The 18,253-nt window shown below is 37.1% G+C and overlaps 1 protein-coding gene across 1 annotated transcript; it reads right to left on the minus strand.

The window, feature by feature from the left end:
- Positions 1-6,777: 6,777 nt before the first annotated feature.
- Positions 6,778-9,795, minus strand: LOC130731988 (transcription factor SPEECHLESS). Its single transcript, XM_057584133.1, has 4 exons — positions 9,558-9,795; positions 8,935-9,381; positions 8,197-8,757; positions 6,778-7,143 (listed from the first exon to the last, which is right to left on the minus strand). The coding sequence occupies exons 2-4, from the start codon at positions 9,343-9,345 to the stop codon at positions 7,078-7,080; spliced, it is 1,038 nt and encodes a 345-aa protein (XP_057440116.1). The 5' UTR covers positions 9,346-9,381; positions 9,558-9,795; the 3' UTR covers positions 6,778-7,077.
- Between the last annotated feature and the right edge of the window lie 8,458 nt (positions 9,796-18,253).

Genomic DNA, 18,253 nt, shown 5'->3' on the forward strand with positions numbered 1-18,253 from the left:
CCAGTTTGCTCATTTTTGGACATTAAATCTTATAGCACTTAGATTTGATTACAACAAGGTAGTGCTTCTTTTTCATTGCTTCCATGATGCAAACTGGGTGATGAAATTGTCATTTACTCGAGTCAGTGAGGAAGGGGAATCCTTTTTGTTTGTTTCCAATTTCCAGTTTATATCAAATAAATATTGCGATTGTTAAGTATGGAATTTGAGTTGTTGCGGATAAAAATCAATTAAAGCCTTTAGCTACTAGTAGTCTGACCTTGTACCTTTCATAGTTCTATTAGTATGGTGTTTGGTTTTGCAAACCCATTTGCATCCAATAGCATGCTTACCAGGTGATAAAGAAGTCAAATTAAATCCAAGTCTTATTTTTCTTAGAGCTTGCGACTCAGATTGAATTGCTTGCTGCCAACAAGTATTTTGAATTGCCTCATTATAATTTTCTAGTTCAGGACATTTGGATATGGCTAAAGAAACGATTGATGGGGAATGACAAGTTTTCATAAGAAATGTGTTGAAAAAAGAGAGGATAATGGCAGTAGTAGTGGTAGAGTTGAGGTAAGGCTAGAATGATGATAATCGTTGGAAGAAGAATCCTAACATGAGCATCTGTTCGGAAACAGGCACATTCGTTCTGGAACTGACACGTGTGATTAGTGTTGTTAAACTCGGACCGGACTAGCCGGTCAAACCGGTCCGACCGTGACCGGTAACTAGACGATTCAAGTTGCAATCGGACCGGTCATGCATTCAAACCGGATTGAACCGGAACGACCCAACCGGTTTAGCTGAAAAGTCGATGACTTTGCCGGTTTTTTGGTGAACCAGCGAGTCACTTATTTTGTGTTTTTTAATTTTTTTATTGATATGTTGATAATCCGTACATAGAGCCCATTTTGAAGTTGTGCAGTTAATATTCAATATATTTAGGCATTTCAAATTGTTTTTCTATAGAGTAGTATAAATATGTGATATTTATCTAAAAAATTGTTGTAAGGGGATTTTGAACACAAGACCTTGAGTAAATGTAAAGATATATTAACCACTACACCATCATGATATTTAATGTTTTGAAACCTTTTATTATTTATATATTAACTTTATATTGTATTGGACTATTTTATAATTTTTTAATATACAGTCAAGCATTCGAACTAGTGACTTAGTGGTCAGACAAGTGACCATTTAACCCGGTGCCCTGACCGAGTCGATCATCGTGCCGAGTTTAATAACACTGCATATGATTATTAGACCTTAATAAATGTGGCTATTAGGAACAATTGTTAGATCTATTATAAATAGGGGCTAAATTTGATTGTTTTAGGCATTGGGAAAATTTGGGGTAGTCATTGTGGAGAGACAACTCTGAAAAACCTAACCATTGTAACACCCGAGAGACCTTATCTCTCTTAATCATTCACTAAAATTTCTATTTCCTTCCATCATTATCAATTGGTATCAGAGCTTTGATTTTGGAGCTCTGAGAAGATGATTCCAAGCTTTAAAGAAGGGGATGCTTACTGGTGGCTTATCAAGGTGGAGCAATATTTTTCAAGCTTTGGAAGTTTCAAAGAAGGAGAAGCTATCACTTTCTTGGATGGTGATGATTGGGAAAATTGTTACCTGGTGGTAGTGCTAGAAAAAGAGTAGCCCAAATGCAACATGATGGAATTTTGTGAAGGCATTGCTGAGGAAGTTCTAACCAAAATTGCAACCGCACATACCAGTATCAGTTCAAGATCCAATGGAGGAAGAAATCCTAAAAAAGAAAGAGTATGAGATAAGGAACATAATGTTGATTTGGAAGAAGACAAAACAGGCGCAAATTCAAAATTCTTGATGAGATTAGAAGTCAAGACATATCCTCCAGAGAATCTTCAGACAAAATGAGTCACAATGGAAGTGTCACAAAGAGAGGAAGAGGCTGCATTATGGTGGAGAAAGCAGCAACAGAGATGATTTGGAGAAAGTTGGAAGCTGTGATAGAAGTCAGGGGGTTTCACATTGACAAAGATGTGAGAGAGGGATTGTCATCCTCTTCCAGTAGTTGCAAAATGGTTCATTAATGGTGTAAGTTTAGAATTGCAACCTTCAAAGAAAGAAGAATGAGGAATCCACCATTCTTTCCCAAAATGTCAATTTAGGGTTCCTAGGGTAAGACGACCATTGCAAAACCGTCGCACTCACTCCTTTGCAAGGATGTGCTTTCCAATCATTTACCGGCTAGACTGCCAGACCTATTCGTCGATTGTCTCAGTTTCTTGGGTGGAGGTCCACGCAATCTAGTAACCGCTAAACGACCACTAGCAAAGCCGCCTGATTCAACAATGAGCTTGATACAACTTTGGAAATTGCCTGATTCAACGATTATAGTTGTTTATAAGAAACTGAGTGAGAAATGCACAATAGGATTCACAAAGTTTCACTTTTTGGCCGCATAAATCAAGCCCATACCACACATAAAAGAGTTATCTTACTATCCTAATGGGCCTCGCCCAACTAGAAGGTTGTGATGCAACAATAACCTTTATGGGTTGGATACCTCCTCCTATGGCACTGTTGAATTTTATTGTTGACGGGGAATCAAAAGGTAACTCAGGTCCTAATGGAATGGAGGAGTCGTGAGAAACAATAAAGGGGTGATGTTGTGTTGCTTCTCTAAAGCAATTGGTAACGGTTGGGTGTATGAGGCAGAGATACAAGCAATTCTACATGCTTTGCTGTTTTATAAAGAGTTTCCGCTCTCATCAGTGTTGATTAAGAGTGTAACGCCCCAATTTCTCAACTGAGGAATCACATTAAGTAACATAACAAAGACTAAGGACTATTCTGCAATCCCTAAAATCCAAGGGTATTTTTTTTTTGAAAACGACTAAATACCATAGGGTTGGAAACACATCATAACTTTATTTAAATAACCTGTTTCTCGATATACAGTAATAATAGTTTACAATACCATAAGTAAGGTTCAGAATAAACATGCGCACTTTAATAGTGGCGGAAGCAAGGCTTTAATAACAGAGTTCTCATATAGAAAAGGAGACTCAAACATAGTCCACAACAAGAGAAGCAAAGCTGCTTCTTACACCTCTACTCTACCGCCTACAACCCGATCTCCAACTCGAGCAGCTAAGCTTCGGCGGAAGGATCTCCATCGCCTAATAGCGTTAAGCGCCCAAACAACAAGTAGCAAATATAAAGGGTTAACTCCATGCAATTACCACGTATAAAAGGGAAAAACATGCTATTCAGATTTAAGTGCATTTCATGGCACATAAACTAGTAAATTATTTCAAGATAGATGACGACATATATCCAACGACATGAAATTAAATAAGATATCAAGAACCTCAACCATATACCATCAAATCAAATACCAACAACTTAAACTTAATCAGATATCAGCAATGTAATAACATAGATTTAAAACATATAATAATAACCTCAACAAGTCGGATCAGATATCGACAAGATCAAATGTTAGTGCTCTAGAATGCAACTATATGTTGCTATCAAAATGGATCGATCAATATCGTCTCTCAAGACGGGACAATGATAGGACCACACCTCCTCATCGCCTCTTATAGCGTCTCACAAGACGGGACAAACATAGGACCACACCTCCTGACCGCCACTTATAGCGTCTCACAAGACGGGAAAATCATAGGACCACACCTCCTGATCGCCACTTAGCGTCACAATGGACGGGACAATGATAGGACCACACCTCCTCATCGCCTCTTATATCACCACACAGGGCGGGACAATGATAGGACCACACCTCCTCATCGCCACTTTCACCTTAAGCCTTATATGCCAAGTCAGACAACAACTCCCAATCCAATAGTCAATTCAGAGTAACCACATGTTATTCATAATCACAACATTCACACTAACACATCAAGCTCTACTGAGCGATGAAATAATAATTCAGTGCTGTAAAACATAAGCATGTCCAATCCACTAGAAAGCAGTAATGACAAAAACCAGTAAACGGTCGAAGCCTCTCAGAAAACGGAGACACACGTCTCAATAAGTTCACTTGGCCGAAGCCTCCAGAAAACATTTTCCCAGTTCAGCACAATAAACATAATCCAATGCCAATCAATATAAACATCTTCATCTCAAACACTGGCAGTGCGATAAATACATGCAAGACTCAAGGACACTCTAAAACTGAGTTACCCTTACCTTCTTGAGTAGAAGTTGTGCATGGAAATTTCGAACCTAGAACAAGGAAACACAATCATCAACACAAGACTTACTAGAAGTAATCAATCTAACAACACTATTCGAAACCGGAAAGAAAGCTTTTAAAACTTCAGAGTTCCTATTTAGGCACAAATTGACAACAGAACTTCATTTGCTAAAACGCGCATAACTTGAGCTACAGAACTCGAAATGACACGAAACCAAAGCCAAAATTTCAACAATCAAAAGAGCTACGCTATAGCTCAGGCCATACAGACCCAAAAATTATTTTTGGACAAGGTGCCATAACACTAAGTTTCGGCCACTTTAGAAAATAGGGTTTCCGAACTTTTTCTTCGATCTAAATCAATTCCTAGGTATTCTTAGGCGATATCTAGGCCAGAGAAACTCTCAGAAAAATTATCGGATCGAAAACTAGAACATGGGTATTTTGGTCAAGATTTTTAGTTCAGAAACTCAAAATCGGAATTTCGAAAAATAAATTGGATGAGGTTGATACCCACGATGTTTATGACAACTAATCCTACTGACGTTAAGCTCAGTCGAGAGTTTTTATTCAAAAAGCGGAACCTCAGCATAAAAATGGGTTTTTGAGCAGAATCGAAGTTCTGCGGCGACTCGGCGAGATTTGGCGAAATGTAATCCGCTAAACATGCTCTTGGGCATGCAGGGAATAAGTTTAGATAGAGAAATGAAGTTATTTGGACAGTTTTACCAAAAGCTCAAAACTTTGAGCACCGAAAGACATAGAGAAAATCGACAGAATTTACGATTAGAGGTAAGGAAAATCATCAGTACCTCTAGGCCTACGCGTAGCAACGAACAGAGCGACGATCAGACAAGAATCGGCGAAAATCACTTCTCCCCCTCTCTTCCTCCTTGCTCTCGGCCGTGTGTGTGTGTGTTGGTGGTGATGATATTTTTTTTTATTTTTCAAGCTATTTATAGAAAATGGAAAACGCGGGAAAATGAATATTTCGCGATTCCGATTTTTCCTGGACATTCCTCTTTGAATTATAAGATAGAATCCGGCGATTCACTAACGGTGTTAATCGATTTAACCCGAAAAGTTACTTTTTGCAGTTGATGTCGGATGACAAAACTTCCTTCTGAATAAAGATTGGAAACATCGAAAGAAATGGGTGCGCGTGTGTAGAATCTTCATTTGAAGCTTCGAATAGAAAAAGTCTTCATCGACAGTTTACTTTAAGGTTCTTGAGCTATCAAGGATTCAGTTTCGGCAAACCTCCGAGAATCGAAATCGATCATTCATACATTCTAGGGTTTCGTGTCGAAACACTTGTCGTGGAAAGGAATAAGAGAAATTCTTATATTCCTCTGAATATTTTTGAATATCGTTTCTACAGTGCTTTAAGAGCAAATTAGCCCTTTGCTAACGTTTTCGCCCTAAGGCGGAAGTGAATGAAACTCGTGCTATAACCTATAGCGACTATAGAACTATTCTTAACCATTTCCTGAACTTACTTCTTCATAACGCTAATCCAAACATTAAACACAAGTCAAGTTCCCCTCACGCTTACACAAAATCCTATGCGTGAGTTGGAAATTAATTATTTATTTAATTCTAAAATCTTAGGTCTTACAGAGAGTGACTTTACACTGGCTGTAGGATATGGGCTAATCAATTCAATTTTAGGTCTTGGAAAATGTTTAATACACCGTACCATATTGATGTCGTACCATATTGATGTCGTACCATATTGATGCTTTATGGGTTGAAATTAACTATAAGGGAGTGACTCATATATACGCACCTAACCTTGTTAAACAAGGTTGCTGCAGTAGGGTTGTCCAAAAAATCACTACCGACCGAAACTCGATTTTTCCAACAAAACCGTCAACCGAAAAACTGAATCTGAACAACTCGCAGCCACTAATCGGTCGATAGAGGTCCTAGTGTTTAGATGTTTTTTCACCAGACAAAACCGACTATTTTATCCCGAGTCCGACCCAAACCGACCGATTGATATCTCAAACCCATCTAGACAGTTCACAACTTCACATTACCCTCACTACTAACTTTGTTGCTTGACTTGCCTCCTCCCTTAAGTCTTTCTCGTCTCTTTAACAATCATAAATTCGAATGAGCCATTGGCTAGTGAAGTTTTATCTAAAAGTTCTTTCATTCAGATTAGTGAGATCTATCCAAGTAGAGTTTAATTATATGTCGCTGTCATGCATCGGCAAGGCAGAGCCAACTTTGTAGTGTCATCTTCTTTTTCTGTATGAATTTTTCTTGATTAGCAACCCGTATGAACTCACTAGAAAAAACTGTGACCCGTGCAAACCGAACCTAAACAACCCATATAGCCACTAATTCGTTGGTGGTGGATCTAGTGTTTTGATTTTTTTCACCCGATAAAATTGAATATTTTGGCCTAAAACCGACCGATGGACAACCCTTGCTGCAGGAGGAACCGGCTATGGGCATGAAGTACTTAGTTTAAATACATGATGTAATTTTTCTAAATGAGAGGGTTGTTCTCATCTCTAACCCAAATTGGTTGTAATCATAAACAATAATGTCTATATCCGTTTGGGAAATAGAAGTCTAATTCATTGAAGAAATTAAAGCTTGACGGTGGTCAATTACAACTTACAAGAGAGTCTCTCTATAAACTAGTTTAGCTAATTAATACTTGTCTGAGTTGTCTCTACCAATTACACTAGCGATTTCTGTAGTTAAAAAAAAAAGAAAGAAAGAGAAAGACAAATGCTTGTAAGTAAATGACTCTTCCTACGTTACCCTGTTAATAGTACAACTACGTACGTACAAACACAGTAACAAATAGGTGCACATTGATTCATGTTTGGTCCGGACTCTGGACATGCATAACCCCATCTTTAGCAGAATGTTTGCTGGATTTGTTGAGCCAGTTCTTCAGCACTCAGTTGGCATTCAATTCCAATCTATGTGTATGTAAAGGAGTGTTAGATACCACAATTAAATGTGAACCTAAATTGAACACGTTAGAACCATGCATACCCAATCATAAGTGTTATATAGCTACCTAGCTTCTATGAAATAATCAATTTACATCAAACGACAGTGCAATTTTATGTGTCTCTTTCAGCAAATGAGGACAAATGTCTGATAGGAGCCACGATGTATGTATTTTTTGTGTCTCAGACAAGTGCAGTGAAAAGTATAATCAGTACCTAAAGACATTTATTTTTAACTTGTGACTATAAAGAACTGTACTAATACTAGCATACAAGAAGCAAACATTGTTGTTATTTCATTTATTGTCATTATGGTCATTATTTTAGTTCGTTGCATGTTACAGAGTGCTACGGGTAATGAATTCTCTTGTGATGGAGTTGTGTATGAACTTAAAAGCAAAATCATTTTAGTAGTTAGGGTTTAATGAACAAACACAGCTACACCAAGGTGTAACATTTACACTTGAAGCATAATTATTTAAGTCAAGGTAAAGAAAGAGACAAAATCTTATTTTTTTTGATATCACATTTCTTCACATTAGGTCTATAAAATTATAAAGTGATGTTTTTTAAAAGGAAAAGGAAAATTTCAATCTGACACCCGACACACAGAGTGAATAAGGAAGTAAAGAGAGAAGAGTAATCGATATGATATATGAAATAATGTGATAAGAAGAAAAAGTTAAAGAGAGAATTAGATACATGTGAGGTGTCTACAAATCATAACTAGGATAATGGGAAAAAAAAAATTAGGTCTCAAGTTTTCTTACCATATAAAGATGTGTAAAGAAAACATGCAGGCATCTAACACATACACAAAGTAAAAAATGAGTAGCAGAGAGACAAATAATGGATGAGGTATGTAGAAAATATGAAATGTCTATTTTAATGTATGAAACAATTTTGCTATAAAAATTGAGGATTGGTCTTTTCGCTTCTTTTCTTTTATTCTTATTTATTTCCAAAAGATTCCTAGTCATATATGGTGCATTGAATTGATTTTTTATACCAAGAGTGTACCTTGATAGTGAACGAGTTCAGCATGGTATCATCCGCAGTACTAGAACTAATGTTAACATGGAGGATTTCTAGCGCAAGATCTTCAAGAGTTGAAATAATCTTCATAGCCTGCCCCGGAATCCGCTGAGACACCGTTTTCAAAAGCAGATGCGGACCCGAAAACTTGACCTCGACGTCAGCCACGGCGGAGGTGGAATTGGCCACAAGCTCATTGATGTTGTCGTTGATGGAGGAAGCGGCGGAGGAAGTGGGAGACGGCTCGAGAGAGTTTGAGAACGCCACTGGTGGTGGAATGTTAATGTAGTTTAGCTGCTGCTGCGGCAACCTAGGCTTGTATGGGCTTCCTGGTTGTGGAGTTCTTGGGCTTATGGGCAGGTTTAGCCTTGGGCTCAGTGGTTGTTTCCGTGGGCTCAGTGGTGAGGGCCTTGGGCTTGAAACCAGCCTTGGGCTCAGGACTTCACTGTAGACTTTTCTTTGTTTCTTGGCCTCCAGAGCTTGGAGCAACTGCTGCAACTCACTGATGTAATCAACCACACCTCCAATTATCGATGCTTGATCTCCCTAACAATGTACCGGAAGAATACGAATAAGAGTCGCGGTACATGGACATGTCATTTTTCTCAAAACCCAACAACCATACACCTAAACCTCAGTCGAGGTGTCTGTTGGATGTCTGAGGTGTACTGATGTTTACGAGTCATTTTTCAAATTGGAAAGAGAATAAAAAAAAGCCCTTACCCTTTTAACATAGAAGCAAGGCATGAGTGACCTCAAGACAGTCAAGTGCTCATTCATTTGCTTTCTCCTGTTCCGCTCCACGGTAATGTGAGACATCCTTGGTGTTCCATCAGGGTTCGCCTCCTCCGCCGATGTGGGACTAACCTTCTGTCTCTTATTGCTTTTCGGCGAGGTTTCAAGCTCAGTTTCTGAATCATGCAAAGCACTTGAAGAGGTTGATTTCTGGGACACCAACCTGGGACTCTCCTCAGTATTCTCTTTGGAATTCGAGACCGCAACAGCTTCGTTAACGAGAGGAAAATCGGTGGAGAACCCTTCAAGGCTCTCCAAAATGGCAAAGAGATCATCTGAACCAAACTGGTTGTTCCCAAATTCAGTGTCCTCAAAAATATCAGATAAACTGTCATCCATTTTGAAAGTTCAAACTGTTTTGGTTTTGGTTCTAACCTGCAAAAGAAACTATTAGAAAATGGACTCAGCGGGGATGAGAAAGGGACACTGGAATAATATTAGAGAGTGAGAAAGAAGGTTGTTAAGATCGAGAGAGAAAGGAAGAAGAGAGTAAATAAGGGAGGGTTGGTGATTTGATAGAGACTAAACGATCACCATCAACTGCTACTGACCTTAGGTCCTTGTATTTTTTATTTTGAAAGGAAGGGATCTTAAACGGTAAGATGCCAAGGGAGGGATCTCACAGGCTGAAGGAAAATTGCAGGACAGGAGCAGTATCAGACTGCAAATGCATGCAGTAATCAAAACTGAATGGGAAATAATGAGAAAAGATGGAGAGAGAGAGAGTGTGTGTGTGAGAGCTGGAATGGGGAACGTGGTAAGGTTTTATAACTTTAATATAGTGAAAGTAATGCTCTAGGTATGGAGAGTCTGGTGTACAAGAATGGATGATGCCCTTGGCGGCTGGTTAATGCAACTGCATAAATAAGGTTTTAAATTGCATTCGCACTGCATCGCGAAATTGTGGACAAATGCTTGTTAATGCGGTCCAAGTACAATCACGATTATGATGTAAAATTTTGAATACTTGTGTTATTGTTGCAATTGCAGTTGCGGACCGCAATATATGAGCTTCTAAAATTATGATCTCACATCCGCAATGGTGCGATATACTTTAGACATATTGTGGCAGTTTGACAACATTTTATAAAAGCTAAAAATTGAGTTGTATGTTTAGAAGATGTCTGAGAGAAAATATATATCTATGTATCATCACTTTTATGTAAGAGAAGAGATCGAAATGATAGATATGATTGGAAGAAAAATAAATGTACTAAAAGAAATAAAGAGTGAAAGTGGGACTAAAGAGAAAGTGTGCCCAAAATATATCAAAGTTGGTAATTGATCACTATAGACATATATTTAATTTGAGGCAGTTATTTTGCCCTTTACAAGCTCTGCAAGTGGATGTTATGATAAGGGTATAAATCTCCAATGAAGTTATTGTTAATTTTGGTAATTAGGAATGGAGGAAAGAAGAGGTCCAGGTCCCTGATTCACTGTGCAGCCATCGACATTTACAATTGCCATTCATAAATACATCTGCTCTGGTTCATTAATATTTACTGACATGATTTTTTTTTTGTGGTATGAACAGTGAAATATTTAAACTTGAGTTGATGTTTCTAAAATTTATTGATTCTTCTAGCATTGAAGTTCATGACCATTTTGCAGATAACTCATAGAGATGTCCCTTAAGCATGGATCGATACTCTTTGACAGCCCCCTTTCCATTCTCTCTTTCAAAAACAGTAACTGTCCAATTATAAAGAAAAGATTGGTTCTTTGATTAGTCAATTTCATTTTCTGAGATTGTTTAATCTGGTTCTAGGACTGATTAATCTACCTCTCATATCCATTAGCCAGCAGACAAATTATGATTGAATTTAACATTACCCTATAAGTACCACTTATTTCATTGATGTATCTAAACATAAATTATATCATTTCAACTCATATTATATATCTGTCTAACGGTGATGAAAACACACTAAGTTATCTATCTTGAAGAAGCATAAAGGTAAGCTTCTTTTGCCAAGTCGGCATTATTGCTGTTATTTTGTTTCATGAATCTTTCCATATTGCTTTAAGAGATTTGATAGATCTAGATAAGCTCCTAGTGAGTTAGCATCTTTGTACATAAATTCAAGCATATAACTTTCTCGATCATTTATGGGCCTGCAGCACAACTTAAATGGGAATGTGAGACAAAATTTAAAAACATAGAGTTTTATGAAAAGAAGTTAATAGACTGGGTCCTCTCTAGGAAAAAACTTCATTCACTTCCCAATCTGAAAACACATTGATTACTACCCACGAAATGTATGAGCAAAACATTACTCCATTGCCCACCTAAACCTCTCTTCTTGGGGCTTCTTGGTAATTGTGCATTCATAAATGGTGTGAATGTTGGAGGATGAAGTGAGTCCCACATGTTGGATTCTCTGATAGATTTTCATGCCCCATTCTAGATGTCAAGGCCCCATCCTATTGCTTTTGACAACAATTGGAGCCTAAATTGGGTGCAAACCTCCTTTTCCTTGTACATTAAATTCTCTTACATATCTTTGTCCGGAAATGTTAGTGTGTGCTTCAAAATCCGGTAGAAGAGATGTCCCTTAAGCATGGATCGATACTCTTTGACAGCCCCCTTTCCATTCTCTCTTTCAAAAACAGTAACTGTCCAATTATAAAGAAAAGATTGGTTCTTTGATTAGTCAATTTCATTTTCTGAGATTGTTTAATCTGGTTCTAGGACTGATTAATCTACCTCTCATATTGGTCAGTATATTTCTAAGATTTGTTAATCTTTAATTTGGGAATATTGATTAGTGACAAAATAGGATTAGAGAACTACTGAACTGGGCCTAGAGACTAAATTCGTTATGGATTTATGAATCCACCTAACAAGGATAATTTGGGATGTCATAAAACTATGGCATTTTTAGCTATAGTCTATATTATAAAACTGAAATTTCTATGGTTTGGATTGTGTTGTAACATCTGCATACTACACCTATCCGTACTTTTCAGCATGCATTTTATTCTTCATATGTGAATTCTTTTGATTGAATGTGGGGGTAACGAATTTCAATGGAATATAACAACAATAAAATTAAAAAAATTGTGGTTGTTGGAAACCATAGAGAAATTGAAAGCAGAGCACAATCAACAAAAAAAAAAAATGATTAACATGGAATTCATTCTCAACCACTTATTGGTTTCAGTACACCTGTACTCTCCAAAACTAAAATAAATATAAGTTTAAAATCTTTCCCGTGCGGGTGCATCTTCAAATAAAGAACTTAAGTCAATATATAGTCTTGGTCGCCCTTACCATTCACCATGCTAGAAAAAATGAGACTTCTCCAAGAGTTTTATTGTCCTTCCTCTCTTCATTTAACGTACTAGGCGATGTGAGACTTGTTCTACCATTAGAATCAAACTCAACAATCTCCACCATGGACGCAATTTCTGCCTTTATTGTCTACACTCTGAAAACAATGCTTTAATTCCTTACATCGATAATTATAATGATATCTATCTTATACCACCATAAAGGGTGCACTTTACTTGTAACTAAAGCATTTCAAGAATTTCCACATGTTGAAACCATGCTAAAAATTATGAGACAACGTATACCACATGTATCATCCACACACAAATAGTCTTATTCAAGTAGGAAATATCCACATTTTTATAAGGTTATCTCTTAGGGAAATTTTAATCCACTCACAAGATTTGAAATCGAGAAATTACTTAAGTGGAATCATATGTGTAATTATATTTTTGAAAAACAAAACTGATTCAATATTTAAATGCAGCAATTATCTAATTATGTGCATATAATTAATTTGGAAGGGCATGTAGTTAAGGGGCCAGAGATGGCAGAGGAACAAATATAAAGCAAGGTCACCTTCTTCATGGGGGAAAAATGGAACAACTGCCTGCATAAAAGAGTTTATTGTTAACGGGGAATACCGTTATTGCTGCAAAGCCAAAAGTGGAGAATGTTCTGAATGAAATCTCACTATACAATTACCCGACTGCGAGGGCACTGAGATACTTAAATTATGGTGTTTGTCCTTACATTACATGTTGGCCAGTAGTTTACTTTACTATATGGTTTCTTTTCTAGTTGAAAAGCCCCGCGAATATCTCGTTACATTAATAGTAAACTCATCCTGCCCCCATTTGTCATCCTCAAATTAGACTTTGGTGGACTGTATGCGTATATATTATGTGGGTGTGTGTTAAGGTTTGTCATAAAATACGGTGAAATTATATATATATATTCAAGCTGCTTCCGAACCCCACTTGGTATCTGAGCCTGATGGGGAAGTAGGAATATGATGAGTAATTTGGATATATGTTGTTTATCTTCTTTGTTCTTACATATTTAAGCTGGAATCTACCGGGATCTATATTTTAAGTACGCTTTGGGTTTTAAGTACTGTTTCGATCTAGAATTTTATCTATAGCAGAGACATTTGTCTGTAAGCCCCGTGTGTTGTGTGCTTCTCTGTCACTTTGGCCATACTATAGATAAAATTTGACAGATCTGAACAATACTTATTCCCACCGTTTAAACACTTGTTTCTGAGTGGCTTTAGTATGATCTTGTCTTTTTCCCAACCTAAATATTAAAAACAAATCAGAACATAACATATATTTCCAATTTAATTATCTATTTCTATGAAACCAAGTGATGGCGATGATATTAATGGGTAAGGAAGATTTGTCTTTCATTATGCTACGCTCCTTCTCCAAGCTTTCTTTCAAATCTTCCCAACCCTCCTCATCTTCGCTCAACGAAAATGAATCTCATAATCATTCAAAGAAAATCTTCAAAGAAGAAATTCATTTTGAAGACATTAATCAAGATCTTGATAATTGGGAAATTCCAAGAATACCTCATAACGAGATCTACAAACCAAATGGATCCTTTTTCAAAAAATCAAATTACGTCATTAGGACGGTAGAACAAAAATACAAAATTCAAAAGGAAGATGAAGAAATTCATCTGCTCTCTGAGAAAAGCATCAAAGAACATATCCTCAAAGGTTTTAACTACCTACACATAGGTAGTGTCCAAATTGGTATGAAACCTCTTACTAGATGATCACTAGACGTCGTCGTTCTTCTATGTCTAAGAGATACTAGACATAACAAATTTCATGACTCCCTCTTAGGAACTATTGAATATAGCTTGAGTCATGGACCAATCTTCTTCAACTGTTATCCGGACTTGACAGTAAGTCTGGATGACAAGAACATTCTTGATGTTCTATTCCTTAACATCAAGCTTCATGGATATGATATGAAGGAAGGATCTGTCCCAATCACATTAATCTATAGAGTTCAGTATAAGGTTATGAACTCAATCTAATCTCATTTCCTTAAAACAGGTTGTGAAAAGTCTGGAGAAACCACTTTGTTTCTCACTGATAATAAAAAAACTAATATTATCGTCCCAAAAACTATTCAATGGAATGATATCACTCTACCAGAGAAATGGTCAATAGAAAAAGCTACACCGGCTCAACCTATTGTCACCCCCGACTTCCGTGATGTCATCCAACACCAAACTGGGCAGGTTGATTTAGTCTTTGATAGGAGAAACTCCTTTTCTCTACCTAGATCGATCAGAACTAAAGAAGACTTTAGATCTACTATGTCTAGAAGATCTTTTTCCATGTCTCGGACCAATTCCATCAGTAGGGCTCAACCTGAACCCTCCCATGATGGATCTACAATCCACCTTACTGGTTTTGAGACTACAACACCAGTAAAAACGACGTACCAAACGGATAATGATGACCAGAGATCTATTTATCCCCAACTTACTCCTCCATTGAAACCCCAAATTTCATTGGAGCAATCAACATAGAGTTCACTATTAACAAAGAATCTCTTAGAAAAGATTTCTATTCCGAGGAATGGACTCCTCAAAGAGAATGTTTCTTCAAAAACTACCGAGGCCAAAATAGAAAAGATATCCAAGAACGATTCTATAGGTTTCTTGAACTCGTCCAACAAAATATCCCCTTTTTCAACTGGTTCCATGCTTATACCATCAAACAAGGGATTAATTACCCTTATCAAGTCGATGTCATAACCTGGCAACTAAGCGATGGAAAAACAATACAATCAGATGTACCCCCCAAGGCACCTTTTGTGGTTAAAAATGCCCAAAACCTTCGTGTCCTAGCATCCCCGTTTAAAACAAAAAGTGAGGAAGCTGTTACATGGAAGGATATCAAAGATATCATGGAACAGGCCAACTACACAAACAAATACCTTCAACAATTAGGTGATGAGACTTATTTCCAACCCTTGAACAGAGGAAAGGTTAAGATGGAAACTCCCTCTACCTCCGGAATTAAAAAAGAAAATCACAAAGAAAAACCCTTGTTTAGACCTTACCAATTAACGAAAGGTTCTAAACTAAATCTCCAAAATACCCAAGCCGGAAAAGATACAGATAACAAGCTTCTTCGCAAGGTAGTTGAACAACTCAAACTTCTCAATACTGTTGCTCAAGATACACGACTAACACCAGAAGCATCTGTAAATAACATTGAGGAAGTAAATTCAACAGGATCTGTTGAAGATTCTCCTAAAATCAGTCCTGTCATGCACAATCCAGGAAACAATTGGAGAAAAGGAACCAGACTCTATTACAATAGGGCTACTGCTCCCGACTTATTATTAGAAGAAAAGGATTCTTCTAATTTCAAGAGCTTCAGTGCCAACAATATCTATGAATGGAACATAGACGGTGAGAATGAATATGGGATCACCAAAATCCTCCAAAATATGACAATGGTTGCTACAACATACTCCACTTCAAACAACTGTCCAGAAACCTTAATTGTAGAAATCCTCGTAGCAGGATTCTGTGCTCAACTCAAAGGATGGTGGGATAATTATCTCACTGACGATGAAAGACTCCAAATTCTGACAGCCATCAAACATGATGATGAGGATAACCCCATCAGGGGATAAGGTGGAGAATATACATCTGATGCTGTCAATACTCTCATCTTCACTATAGCCCAACACTTCATAGGAGACCCCTCCTTGATCAAAGATAGGTCTGGCGACTTATTATCCAATCTTAAGTGTAAATCTCTAGGAGACTTTAGGTGGTATAAAGACACCTTCCTGACTAGGGTTTACACTAGAGAAGACAGTCAGCAAGCCTTCTGGAAAGAAACATTCCTTGCAGGACTTCCCAAATCTTTAGGCGACAAGGTTAGGGAAAAACTTAGGAGTCAACATCCAGGCGAAGAAATCCCTTACCAAACCTTAAGCTATGGTCAGCTTATAGCTATAATCCAAAAGGTTGCTCTAAAAATTTGCCAAGATGACAAAATCCAACAACAACTCTCAAAAGAAAAGGCCCAAAATAGAAGGGATTTAGGAACCTTCTGTGAACAATTTGGATTTGGAGCTCGTTGTGAAAACAAAGACAAACCTAAACCTAGGCATGATTTTCCCAAACCTCAGCATAGAAGAAGACCTAGACAAACCTACAACAATAAGAAGCCTAAACCGAATTCTAAAACTAATCAACCTAGTGAAAAGCCTTATGCGAATAATAACAATTCTCGCAATAAAACCATTACCTGTTATAACTGTGGCAAGCCTGGCCATTATAGCAAGTATTATTGTAGACTCAAAGGAAAGATTTCTGAACTAAACCTTGACCCTGAATTAGAAGACAAGCTCAACGATCTCCTTTTTCAATCTTCCGATGAAGAAGAATCACATTCTCCTAATTCGGACAAATCTGAAGACCTTAATCACATCCAGGATAATGATTGGTCTCAATCTTCCTCTTCTATTAATGTCCTAACCAATGAGCAAGATTTGCTCTTTACAGCAATTAATGTCATTCCTGACCCAGAAGAGAAGAGGAAATATCTTGAGAAACTTAAATCTACCTTAGAAAGCAAACCTCCTAAGGGTCCTCTCACCACCAATAAATTTAATCTTAGAGAAACTTTTAAGATGATTGAGAAATCCAGTATTAAGCCTGTTACCATCCAAGATCTCCAATCGGAGGTCAACAACTTAAAAATTGAAGTCAAAAGTCTGAAGCAACAACAGGCTAATCAACAACTCATCTTAGATAGTTGGATTGAAGAAAAATCGTATGAAGATGATTCTTTAAATCACAAACCTTCAACATCTAAATTACCTAATGATGCTGAAGGATCTAAGCTTATTATCAGATATAAAATCTCTTCGGCTATCATTCAAAATGAAAACCTTGAAATAGAGACATCTTTCTTACTTGTCAAAAATCTGAGTAGCAGGGTAATTATTGGAACACCCTTCATAAAAAAACTCTTCCCTTATATGACAACTAAAGATGGCATTACTGTCCAACACCTAGGACAACCTATTACTTTCGAATTCTCCAAACCTCCGATTATCAAGAATTTAAATGTCATCTCATATAAAGAAAGACAGATTAATTTTCTCAAAGATGAGATTTCGTTCAAAAATGTTGAAACCCAATTACAATATTCTTCGATCCAAGCTAGGATTGAAAACCTTCTTAAGGAAATCCCATCTTCCATCTGTTCAGATCTACCAAGCACTTTCTGGGAAAGGAAACGCCATATGGTTGACCTCCCTTATGAAAAGGATTTCAATGATAGAAAAATTCCCACCAAGGCTAGGCCAATCCAAATGAACGAAGAACTTCTTCAGTTTTGTCAAAAGGAAATCAATGATCTATTAAGCAAAAAATTAATCCTCAAAAGTAAGAGTCCATGGTCTTGTTCAGCTTTTTATGTTAACAAGCAAGCTGAAATAGAAAGAGGAACTCCTAGACTAGTCATTAATTACAAACCTCTTAATCAAGTCCTCGGTTGGAATAGGTACCCTATCCCTAACAAAAAGGATCTTCTTGCAAGACTTCATGATGCTAAAATCTTTTCTAAGTTTGATATGAAATTTGGATTTTGGCAAATTCAAATCAAAGAGGAAGATAGGTATAAAACCGCTTTTACTGTCCCTTTTGGACAATATGAGTGGAATGTTATGCCATTCGGATTAAAAAACACCCCTTCCGAATTTCAGAAGATCATGAATGATATTTTTAATCCTTATTCTAAATTTACAATTGTCTACATTGATGATGTTCTGGTCTTCTCCCAATCTATTGATCAACATTTCAAACATATCAGCACTTTCATTTCCATTATCAAGAAAAATGGTCTTGCTGTGTTCCAAATCAAAGATTAGTCTTTTCCAAACCAGAATCAGATTCCTTGGACACAATATCCACCAA

Source organism: Lotus japonicus, chromosome 1 (genome assembly GCF_012489685.1).
Source record: "Lotus japonicus ecotype B-129 chromosome 1, LjGifu_v1.2".
NCBI classification, from domain to species: Eukaryota; Viridiplantae; Streptophyta; class Magnoliopsida; order Fabales; family Fabaceae; genus Lotus; species Lotus japonicus.

Excerpts from the sequence above, each read along its gene's own strand:
- LOC130731988 (XM_057584133.1), bottom strand. The coding sequence starts at position 9,345 with ATGGATGACAGTTTATCTGATATTTTTGAGGACACTGAATTTGGGAAC. Across the intron at positions 8,758-8,934 it reads CTTGCTTCTATGTTAAAAGG|GGAGATCAAGCATCGATAAT; the intron begins GTAAGGGCTTTT and ends GTACATTGTTAG. Across the intron at positions 7,144-8,196 it reads TGAACTCGTTCACTATCAAG|ATTGGAATTGAATGCCAACT; the intron begins GTACACTCTTGG and ends ACATACACATAG.